Source organism: Pseudoliparis swirei, chromosome 13 (genome assembly GCF_029220125.1).
Source record: "Pseudoliparis swirei isolate HS2019 ecotype Mariana Trench chromosome 13, NWPU_hadal_v1, whole genome shotgun sequence".
Classification (NCBI taxonomy): Eukaryota; Metazoa; Chordata; class Actinopteri; order Perciformes; family Liparidae; genus Pseudoliparis; species Pseudoliparis swirei.
The window spans coordinates 14320828-14332985 of NC_079400.1; the positions used below are offsets into that span (position 1 = coordinate 14320828).

The 12158-nt window shown below is 40.7% G+C and overlaps 1 protein-coding gene across 1 annotated transcript; it reads right to left on the minus strand.

Annotated features, from left to right (window-relative positions):
• Positions 1–657: 657 nt before the first annotated feature.
• On the minus strand, positions 658–11778 carry LOC130203971 (ectonucleotide pyrophosphatase/phosphodiesterase family member 7-like). The gene is made up of 6 exons (XM_056430442.1): positions 11505–11778; positions 10186–10331; positions 8428–9060; positions 7969–8194; positions 1148–1271; positions 658–718 (listed from the first exon to the last, which is right to left on the minus strand). The coding sequence occupies exons 1-6, from the start codon at positions 11776–11778 to the stop codon at positions 658–660; spliced, it is 1464 nt and encodes a 487-aa protein (XP_056286417.1).
• Positions 11779–12158: the final 380 nt, after the last annotated feature.

Below are 12158 nucleotides of genomic sequence, written 5' to 3' on the forward strand. Positions count from 1 at the left end.
TAATGGAGTCGGGATATTTTTAATCTGAATTTGTATTGTGATCTTGATTAAAATATAAACAGTGACAGATGCATTGACCTTATATTGTCATTCATGAGAAAATATTAAAATGTTCAAATATGTAAAAACAATTCTTACATTCACACCCCAAAATATCTATTTGATACCTAATTGAGATATTCAGATATCCTTACAAAAACAATAAAAAAAAAAAAAATTGTGGTTTATATTATTATTATTATTTTTTGGGGAGTTGTTCCTGATCCGATGTGAGGTCAAAGGTCAGGGATGTCAAATATGTCCAGATTGTAAAGCCCTCTGAGGCAAATTTGTAATTTGTGATACAAATAAACTGAACTGAATTGAAGTTCATTGCCTCCATCAACATATATAATTAGATACAGATACAGGAGAACATTCTGTGCACTGGCTATGAGGACAACAAACAACCTCACTTGCCATCACACCCTCCCTATTTATATTTTGTTTTTTTTTTGTTTTTTTTGCTGTGTGTTGCTTAAAATTCTTGTTGAGGATTTAATAGTATATAGATCTAATCTATCTATCTATCTATCTATAATTAGTCACTGTGACCTTCAATCAAGAGGTTTTATTTTTTTATTTTAGTAGGACAACATTGTGTTTTTAATCTGAAATTCATAATCTGCTTTGCCTCTCATCGTTCTTTTCTTCACCAGCAGCATCTTTTAGTTGAAAACTGAAAAAAGAGAAAACACAACAACAGAGAGGTGAGAAAGACAACAGAACTGAGAATGAATAATTAGCTAACTCCACTTTATGTGAGGATGAAGGAACAGCAACATTTGACAAGAGTGTTACATTGATCTGTGTCATGATCCAGAGTTTTGTATGTCTTGTTTCCTGTCTTATTTTGAAGTCCCTGGAAACAGAGGAAACGAGAGACAGGGAAAAGACACAAGACACAAAACACTCCGGATCACGACAGATCTGTATGTCTGTATGGTATTCTATTAATGTATTCATCAATCTGAATCCCACATACTGTATGTATAACATCATGTGGAATTTGTCAAGCCGCAGAGTCGTCATGGATACATGGTGACATGTCCAGGAGAGGGCAACAGACACATCATAATACATGTTCACAGTGATTACAGCATGTTACCTCCTCTCTGTCCGGCTCCTCCTGAGCCCCGTGTAGGAGGTGGCCACCGTGAACGCCAGTACCAGAAAGCCGATCACTACCGATAAGCCGACGACCACCTGTAACTGGACATTTAATCCTGGATCTGCAAACGGAAACATGTGAGAAGAGAGCGTTAACCTCACAGACACACAGATAAGAGATAAGATAAGAGACGAGGATGCTTGTATCCCGGTGTTATCCGATGGTATCTCTTATCGAGACAAAGTTACTGAGACTATGTTGTTAGTATTGTTAGTTATCTTGTGTTGTGCAACACATTGACTCTATCTGCTCTCTGAATCAGGGTGGTTTCCTGTCAAAAGTCCATCATATCGACTATCATCTGCTCCATGTATAATGTGTGTTACTTAAAGTCATGAGATCAACTTATCTTGGTGAGTTTGTTTTTGTAGAAGGAAATGGAAACAACTGGCACGTTCCACATGAAGCTTTTACAAAAAAGCCCAAACAATTCTTGCATAATGGCCATATACTGTGGTTTGACCATGACTTGTTATGGGTGGGAATACTTGCAGAACTGTGCTGACTGAGTGTAAAAGGTTGTTCACGGCTGAACAGATAAAAGGCGTTGATGATGTGGTGTCCTTGTTGTCTGCAGCTTTTCATGAAAGCTATCCTGATCAAACTGATATTTAAAGTACCAGCAGGAACACCGAAGTTCAATCGAATTTAGTCCTTAAGACTGATTAGGTTATGATTGTAGGAGATGTTAACCCTCCCGTTATGTTGCGGGTGAAATTTACCCCCCCCCCTTGCAGGTTTATATAACAGAGGTGATGTTCGGGTCTGTTTGACCTGGCAGTGAAAGTGAAGGCTACAAGAGGTCACAAGGGTCAAGTCTATTTATCTCTTCGTAAATGTGGGACAGAAAATACATGTACGTTTCTATTCACTTCTAATATGCCTTTTAAATAGCAGACATTTTGAATTCTGATCTTTTTTTTGGTATCCTGGTTATGTTTATTACATTTAAACGCATCAAAATTGATTTCCATGTTCATGTAGTTACCTCATATATCAAAAGGGCTGACAATTCTTGTTTTGTAATTTCAATAGTACAACATATTTTTTTTTATTTTTTATAATAACAATATTTAAAAATCATTACAATTTGGAAAAGGGTCAAAGCAGCACATCTTCATATTTAAGAAGCTGGAACCATAACATGTTTATTGTCTTGTGTTTATTATTTGTAATTTGTGAAATTGGGCAATACAAATAAACTGAATTGAATTGAAAATGTAAATTATTTAAAGTGAAATTATTATAAATTTTCTTTTTCTAAATTGTTCTCTTAAGCACATAATTGATTAGTCTTATAATATTATATATATATATATATATATATATATATACTGTATATATAAATATTTAAAAAAAATACATTTTTAAATGATGGGGGCAAGGTACTAACACAATACAATATAATAACAATTCTGACAACAATATTTGGCCTTAAAATGTCCAGGGTTCCACATATGTATTTATGTCCTTATGTGTGTGCATATACTGTATATATGTATGTATGTATGTATGTTTGTATGTATGTATGTATGTACTCGAGGGCCAGGTGTAGGGAGGAGATCTGCGGAGGTGAAGAGAACACCTCCCGCCCTGCCGTCTCCATTAGCAGGTCCACTATAAACTGCTTCGGTTCCCTGACAGTTTCGCTGCTCAAGCTGCAGATCTTGTGGCTCTCACGGAAGCCTGTAAACTCGCTGCTGAGAAAACCGTTTACATCTCCACAGACTCTCGCTACGCCTTTGGTGTGGTACACAATTTTGGCGCCTTGTGGAAACACAGGGTTTTTGACATCGTCTGGCAAGCCTATTACACGCCACCGACTCGAGGCCGACTTGCTAGACGCCATTCTGCTCCCTAAAGCAGTCTATGTTATGAACTGTAATGCTCACATAAACGCTTCTGATCCCATTTCAGTGGGAAATGCTGCAGGGGTCGCAGCAGCTATGAGAAAGCAGCTGCATCAGGTCCCTGTTTCCAGCTCACGACATTTATGCTGGGGGTACCTGTAGAAATAACCATCACTCATGATGTGGAGCTACTACAGATGATGGCTACCCCTGCAGAGGGAAAGTGTTGGTCTGCATCTGGGCGGTTCTCAAGCAGAAGACGTGGGTGGGGCTGGACAACAAACCATGTTTGCCAAGTGTTTTCTTCCATTGTTACGCTAAAGTAGCTCATGGAAGTGATCCTGTGGGCAAAGGGGGATGTGTAGTGCTGAGAACTCAGCATGGTACACAAGGGGGTTCACAAAGGTGGCCGAGGACTTTGTAAAAAAAGGATAGTTTGCCTATTCTCACTCAACGGGAGAACAAGACATTCTGTTTGGTGAGAGTGGAAATGTTCAGTCAGTGGATTGAAGTGTTTCCATCATCTAACACAGGGGTGGCCAACACGCGGCTCGCGAGCCTCATGCGGCTCTTTAACTAGTTTCATGCGGCTCTTCAGGAGCTGTCACATGACATGCGTCAAAAATGCTTGGCTGGCGCTGTCATTCACTCCCCCTACAGCTAGATGGCACACTGACCATGTAAGCCTGGTTGAGTGACGTCAAACGAGCGACGAGAGAATCTTTGGTGTGCCATCATTTGTGTTGTAAACAATTTCCGTCAAGTTACCTCTTGAAATGAAAATATGAAGAAGAACACAGGTCGTTTTTGCCAGAGTGGGAGAGTTTATATTTTTTTGTTAAACGTAATGGCAAGCCGATCTGCCTTATATGTCACGCAGCATTAGCGCATTTCAAAGCTTCAAATCTTCAGCGTCACTTCAGCTCACTCCACCCTAACATCGAACAGGAATTTCCAAAAGGGACGGAACTTCGCAAGAACAAGTTGGTCGCTTTGAAAAGCCAGGCAGAAAAGCAGGTACAGTTTTTCATCATGTTGGTGTGTGACATTTACAATAAATCTGGCTGATCAGAGGTGTGTGTGTGTGTGTGTGTGTGTGTGTGTGTGTGTGTGTGTGTGTGTGTGTGTGCGCGTGCACATATGTGTATGATGTGGCTCTTTGCGGTAACACAGTAAAAAATGTGGCTCTTAGTCTCTGATTGGTTGGCCACCCCTGATCTAACAGGATGCAGAGGCAGTAGCCAAAGCTTTGCTGATGGAGATTATTCCCAGGTGTGGAATACCAACCGGTCTCAATGGTCAATGGTGACAATGGTCTGGGGCTTGTGAACCAGGCTTTGATAACGTAGATAATGATGGGACTACAGATGAAAAATAGCCTCTTGGCTAACTCTGGCACATTTACTGCAATGTTTTTATCAATGTGCACTGACCCTTATGAAACCATTAAAAAAAAAAAAAACTGGTAGACTTTCTGGGGAAAACCTGATCTGATGAGGAGAGACGGCATCCATCCCACGTTGGACGGAGCGCGTCTCATTTCTGGGAACATGACCAAGTTGATCACCGGACTTAATCCATGACAACCCAGGGTTCAGATCAGGAACCGGGAGCAGATTTGTAGTTTAACACCCTTCTCTGCTCTTCCATTCGAGCAGTTACCCACCCATGACTCTAGAGTAGAGACTGTGTCTGTCCCACGGCCACTTCAATTAAATAAATCAAAAGAAAGCAAAAGAGGAGTCGTACACAATAACCGTCTACAAGTTAACACCATTATTTCAGCAGTGCAACAAAACAGGACTATTAAATGTGGTCTCCTAAATATCAGATCTCTGTCATCTAAAGCTGTGTTACTAAATGATTTAATATCAGATAATCACATTGATTCATGTTGTCTAACTGAAACCTGGCTGAGCCATGAAGAATATGTCTGCCTGAATGAATCGACTCCTCCAAGTCATATTAATACTCACATTCCTCGAGGCACCGGTCGAGGAGGTGGAGTAGCAGCCATCTTTGACTCAAGCCTATTAATAAATCCTAAACCTAAATTACACTACACCTCATTTGAAAGCCTTGTTCTTAGTCTTTCACATCCAACCTGGAAAACACTACAGCCAATTCTATTTGTGATTCTGTACCAGCCACCAGGTCCATATTCAGAGTTTATATCTGAACTTTCAGAGTTTATATCAAGTTTAGTTCTTAAAACTGATAAAGTTATTATTGTAGGAGATTTTAATATCCATGTGGATGTTGATAATGATTGCCTTAGTGCTGCATTCATCTCCTTGTTGGACTCGATTGGCTTCTGTCAGAGAGTACAGAAACCCACTCACAGCTTTGGCCACACGCTTGATCTTGTTCTTACTTATGGCGTTGACATTGAGCATTTGAAGGTCTTCCCACAGAATCCTCTTCTGTCAGACCACAACCTCATAACTTTTGAGTTTATACTACCGGAGTGTACACCATTAGTCAAAAGTTTCTACACCAGATGTCTAACTGACAGTGCTGTAGCTACATTTAAAGAAGCGATTCCTTCTGCATTTGATTCAATACCACGTCTCAATATAACAGAGGACTCCTGGTCTAACTTTAGTCCGTCCCAGATTGATCATCTTGTTGATAGTGCCACAGGCTCTCTGAGAATGACACTGGACTCGATAGCCCCTCTGAAGAAGAAGACACTGACCGTGTTTACATGCATTCGAATAACTGGCTTAGTCGGACTGAAATCGAATTATCCGTTTCATGTAAACACCTTTGTTCGACTATGTGCGGTCCGACTACGATCCGATTAACACCCCTGGATAACTCGATCCGATCCGGTTGATAATTCGACTATCGCGGCATGTAACGGTGAATTGTATTAGGAACTGGACTTTGCGTCTTTGCGCATGCTTGAGATCCCGCCGCCCTCCTCCCTCCCTCACTCCGTCCCATGTCGTGACCCGGAAGTCGAAAGAGTCGAAAGAGACGATAATGTCACTATTAACATCATGCACGAATAGTAGAGGGATGTAGCTTCGCCTTGCTCTCTGTTCGCCATCTTTCTCGAAGTGTTGATGTTGTTGTTGTTGGTTGTTGTTGGTAGTGGTGAAGAGGTCAAGCGGAAATGGCTGTATCACCACGAGTTGTAATGAAAACAGCGCCACCTATCGTATCGGATATGACATGCTTTCGGCCAATGATTCGAATTACTCACTGCCATGTATATTGGGATAATAGTAGATCCTACAAAAGATAGCATAGTCCGACTAAAGCAAGATTCGAATTATACCATCATGTAAACGCACTGAGTGAGGCAGAGGAGGTTTGCTCCCTGGTATAACCCTCAGACCCGCAAACTAAAGAAACATCACAAAACTTGAAAGCATATGGCATTCAACTAATCTGGAAGAATCCCGCTTAGTTTGGCGAGATAGTCTTAAAACTTATAAGAAGGCCCTCCGTAATGCCAGAGCAGCCTATTACTCATCGGTAATAGAGAAAAATAAGAACAACCCCAGGTTTCTCTTCAGCACTGTAGCCAGGCTGACAGAGAGTCACAGCTCTATGGAGCCGAGTATTCCTATAGACCTCAGTGGTAATGACTTTATGAACTTCTTTAATGAAAAGATTCTAACTATTAGAGGCGAGATTAATAATCTCTTGCCCTTAACCAGTGCCAATCCGTCCTAAAGTGGAATGGCCTTGGAAACCGCTGTATGCCCTGGTGTATATTTGGATGGCTTTTCTCCCATCAACCGTGACCAATTATCTTCAACGCTTTCTACTTCTAACACGTCTACCTGTCTCTTGGGCCCCATCCCGACGAGGCTGCTTAAAGACGTTTTGCCTTATATTGGCAGCTCTCTTTTAGATATTATCAATGTGTCTTTGATAACAGGCCACGTACCACATTCCTTCAAAGTAGCTGTAATTAAACCTCTCCTGAAGAAGCCCACTCTGGATCCAGAGGTGTTGGCTAACTACAGACCGATCTCTAACCTCCCCTTCCTCTCCAAGATCCTTGAGGAAGTGGTTGCAGAAGGTGCCTCCTGGGCAAATACCAACTGCCCCACGGTTCTTTTTCATGACAGACCATGAAGCGCCTCTGAGTACGGATGCTCTAGCACACCCATGGTCCACCACACTGCTGTATTCATTTCTCCCTGTGGAAATAAAGGATGAACATGGTGTGTCCCTGATTCTGGTGAACCCTCGGTCATGGGCAAAGTCGTGCTGTGCCATTGCAATGCCACTAAAAGCATACCAATGCCCCATAGTTCACACTGCAACACATTTATTCACAAATATGAATACTGAGGGAGATTTTCCCATGCTTAGTAATTTGTCATATGGATGTGACAGGCTCCTCAGTGGTCTAACCTTTGGTCGGTGTCTATGATGCACTAGAGTTGCTGGAGGTTTGACCTGTACTTGTAGAGATCTGTTCTAGTCTTCGGACCAGTCGAAGTGCTTTAACACTACATGACATCATTCACCCATTCACACACATTCATACACTGATAGGAGCAGTAATTAACATTCACACACATGCATACATACATTCATACACATTCATACACATTCACACACATTCATACACATTCACACACATGCATACATACATTCATACACATTCATACACATTCACACACATTCATACACATTCACACACATGCATACATACATTCATACACATTCATACACATTCACACACCATACACACAGCTGCAGGAGCAATTTTGGGACACATCGACATGGACTATGGGGACCTGGGATTGAACCGCCGTCTCAAGCCTCTGGTTGTACGTCTGTTCTCTTTTTAGTCTTTTAGTCATAAGATTTAGTTTTGAGAAGAGAGAAAATGTGAGTCAAGCCAACAAATAATAAATAATGTCAAAGCACAACACTTACTGTTCTTGGGGACCAGCAGACGTTTGGTATGGTCCAAGTGTCCATCGTTGATTTCAGGCTTTATCCCGAGTAGATGGCACATCAGTGGATACAGGTTAACCGTCTCAAAGGGCCCAGTTACCAGGTTTTTCTGGAAATCTGGCCCCACCACCCTGAAGAAAGCCTTCATGTCCATCTCCTCATTGTCATAGCCATGCTCTCCTTTGTTTACCTGGACAGGGAACATCTATGTTTGGAGAGGAAACAAGCAATTTAATTAGGAATGTGAACAATGAGCCTGTATTGAGCTACATGTTGGTTTTGATTTCATTGGGTTTCAATGTAGAATTTCTACAGAGCTATTTTAAAGAATGTGTAGTTTAAGAGTGGATACCACGGTAAGGTCTACATTGGTGACGCAGTGGTTCTAAGCTTTAGGTGTGTTATAGTCTCAATGAATGTAATGACACATGTTTTTACCCCATTGATTACATATCCAGGGTCAGCGAAGAGGATGATGGGTAGGAGTCGAGGATGTTTGCTGTAGTGCAGTCTGGGTGGCATCTCCTCCTTTTTATACACATGGAGATGCGGATGGCTTCCTCTCAGAGCCTGGTAGACCTTCTCCAGCATCCCCTCTTTAGGAAGCAGCATCCCAGCTGGACCATAATCCACCAGCTGGAACTTGATATCCTTGAAGCTAAAGCCAGGGACCTTAGAGAGGATGATTTCCTCGACGAGTCCGCCCCGCAGTACGGTCGACATGCCGTGGTCAGACGTGATGATGATGTTGAGCCGCTCAGTGAGGTCATGGTCTTGGATCTTTTCCCGGATGTAGCCCACCGTGCGGTCCACTTGCTGGACCATCTCACGACGTTCTGGGGAATCTGGTCCATATTTATGCCCGGTCATATCCGGTTCTCCGAAGTACAAGGAGACAAAGTCCAGGTCCTGTTGGTGGAACCACTCTCCAATCACCTTGTCAACGTTCAGCCTCCAATCGGTCTCGTTAGAGTAGTTGTAGAAACGAGGTTCCACTTCCCTAACCTCCACCGTCTCTCCTTTGTACGTGGCTGCTGTGCCAGGGAAATGCAGAGAACCTGCTTTTAGACCCTGGAGGAATAAAACACAAAAATATAAACACATACATGACCAAGCTACTTGTCATGATCCAGAGTTTTTGTGTGTTTCGTGTCTTATTTTGAAGTCCCCGTCTCTCATGTCATGTATCCCTGCATTTCCTGTTCCTGTGGTTGTCTTCCCTGATCCTGATTGTTTCCTCCTGTGTGATTGCTAGCCCCGCCCTCATTGTGTCCACCGGTGTCTCGTTCCCCGGTGTCCAATCACCTGCACCTCCCCTGTGTATTTATTGAATCTTCTGTGGAAACGTTGTTGGCATTTGGGTCCGACCTCTCTCTACGACAACCTGACGCGACTTAGAAAAATTAACTCCTCAAAAACTGTAAGATACAATACATGAGGGCCTCCATCCAAATAGTGCTCCTATCTCCCCAGTGAGGAAAGAGTGTATGCACCCCACTGTCTATTTCACCGTTATTTTATTGTATAGCTTCTAGGTATGGAGGACTTGTCTTAAGCATACATGTATTAATTAATTACTTAATGCATGAATAAATATAGGAATAAATAAATAAATGTATAAATAAATAAGTACATACAAGAATAAATAAATACATGTATAATTAAATAAATAAATAATACAGGAATAAATAAATATAAGTTATACCTAAACAGGACATCATTAAATAAATCTATACATTTCTGTATTTCTTCATTTATTTATGTCTCTATGTGTCCACACGTATTCTTCATTTATTTATGCGTGACATTTCTGTGTCCTTGTATGCAAATGAGCTGGAGCGGTCCTGTATTTATTTATTTATTCATGCATTTATTTATTTATTCATGCATTTATTTATTTATTCATGCATTTATTTATACTGAAGACATTTTAAGTCCTCCATATCTAGGATGTTTTAATTTGAGATGTAAATCGTCTTTGAGTACTTTGAAAAGCGCTATAAAAATGTAATGCATTATTATTATTATTATTATTACAAGCATCCTCAGATAGGTGCTCTTTTTGGAAAAACTATGGCCAACAACTACATAGTAGCCCAAATAGATCATATAAAGCCAAAGATGCTAATCAATGAAACAACAGAGATGGAGTGGTGATGTGCTGATGGTCAAGATATAGAAACGTGGATTAAGAACCTGTCTCTGGGCTGTGATCCAGAGGGGTAAACTGCCATTGTCCCAGTAGGAATCAACAAACTGAGACATGTAGTACTGCTTCTTCTCCTGAGTGCTGGTGTTGAACCAGATGTTGTGGGTTACTCCGTGGTTCTCGATGTAACGTCCTGTTGAGGAAATATAGATGAGCAGCGTATGAAAGAAGTCCTGCAGTAGTGAAGAGATCCCACACATCAGAGTGTATATGATGGTACGGCATCATATCTGGTTTATAAATTAAACATTATATAAGACATGCCATTAGTCTTTCTTTTATATTATATTATACAGAACTCACTCTTTTGTTGCACACTTTTAAATGATCACATGTGCATGTATTTAGACCTACATGGGCTATGCTGGGCAATCAGCCACCTCTCAAAGGGCTTTTGCAAAAAGGAAATTAGAAAGTATGCATGTAAGCACACATTTTATAGATTATATATATATATATATATTTATATATATATTTTTATCAACAATTAGGAAGAAATTGATTGATTTATTGGTTAATAGGTGCTTAATAAGAGATACGATTAGATAATCCTTTATTAGTCCCACAGAGGGGAACTTTCAGGATCACAGCAGCGGGTACACATTAGAGCATTAATAGAAAATAAAAAAAAGATTAAAAAAACACAAAACACAAAACTAAATACTAATACTAAAAAACTAAATATACAGAGGTAAAAAAATATATACACAATATCTACACACTATGACCATACATGATTAAATAGGTTAAAATGCATTTTTTTCATTTAACCTCAACAATAAAATGATGTTTGAAGAATATTTTGATCGATTTTGATCCCGGTTACACAACGAAATATATTCTTGCATATAAGAGGACATGTTTTTATTAGGCTTCATCTCTTAGTGATACTGTATGTCATCATGTGTGTTGTTTTTGGACTGCGTGAGGTCACTTTCCAGACGTCTTGCTCTGTAAAATCTGTTCTTCTCTAATTCTCTGTCAATAAAGTTTTAGCTGCTCATAACACCGCAGTTCTATTTCAATTTAATTATATATTTTTCTAACAATCTCTTACTCGGTCTCTCTTCTATGTGTGACTGAAATGGCATAACACAGGCTGCATGCATCGGAGTCATGACTCTCCCATATTAACACGTTCACAACCATACACTGTTGAAAATAAGTGGTTTTTGAACAATGACATATTTTTGGACCATGCTGTGTATCCATAAACTGTTCACAACCTTTGAGGTTTAAAAAAACACGTTAAATAACGTGATGTACTGTCACCAAGGTGAACAGCTGGGGCTTGTTTGTTCAGTACCTGTGAGCAGCGTGAAGTGCGTGGGGCTGGTGATAGTGATGAACGGCGGCGTGACGTATTGGGCGGTCCCCCCCTCACGGGCCATCTCATCCAGGTGAGGGGTGTCCACGTCTCGGTCGTAGTCCCAGCGGAAACCGTCAAAAGAGACGAGCAGCAGCTTGTTCCTGGTGGACCCGGTGGTCCCGGTGGTCCTGGACCCCGGAGTGTCTCGTGGTGGAAGAACAGCACAGAAAGAGTTGCCAATGAGGCAGAGGACGGCGAGGAAGAGCAGCATTACAGATGATTTACCCAAAGACTGGACACTACACTGGTGGTCCTGCTTCCCGGACCTTTCCTCCTGGGACCCGCTCACTCAGGACTGTAATAATCTGTTTTGGGCGTTGGAGTCTGTCTGGTTGCTCTTCTATTATCACCTGCTGTGGAGCACATCTGACTCTGACAGAGGCCGATAACCTCCAGTCCGATAACCCCCAGACTTTATCTGCCCTCATATCCATAAATGCAACATCTTATCTTTTATTACATTGTTTTATATATATATATATTGTATATATATATTGTATGTATATACATATATATATATATTGTCTCAAAAAAGTGTATATTTTATTACATTGTTTTATATATATATATATTGTCATGATGTATATTCTA

Excerpts from the sequence above, each read along its gene's own strand:
- LOC130203971 (XM_056430442.1), bottom strand. The coding sequence starts at position 11,778 with ATGCTGCTCTTCCTCGCCGTCCTCTGCCTCATTGGCAACTCTTTCTGT. Across the intron at positions 1,272-7,968 it reads TCTGCTGGTCCCCAAGAACA|ATCCAGGATTAAATGTCCAG; the intron begins GTAAGTGTTGTG and ends TTCCGTTTGCAG. Across the intron at positions 719-1,147 it reads AGGAGCCGGACAGAGAGGAG|TTTTCAACTAAAAGATGCTG; the intron begins GTAACATGCTGT and ends CTCTTTTTTCAG.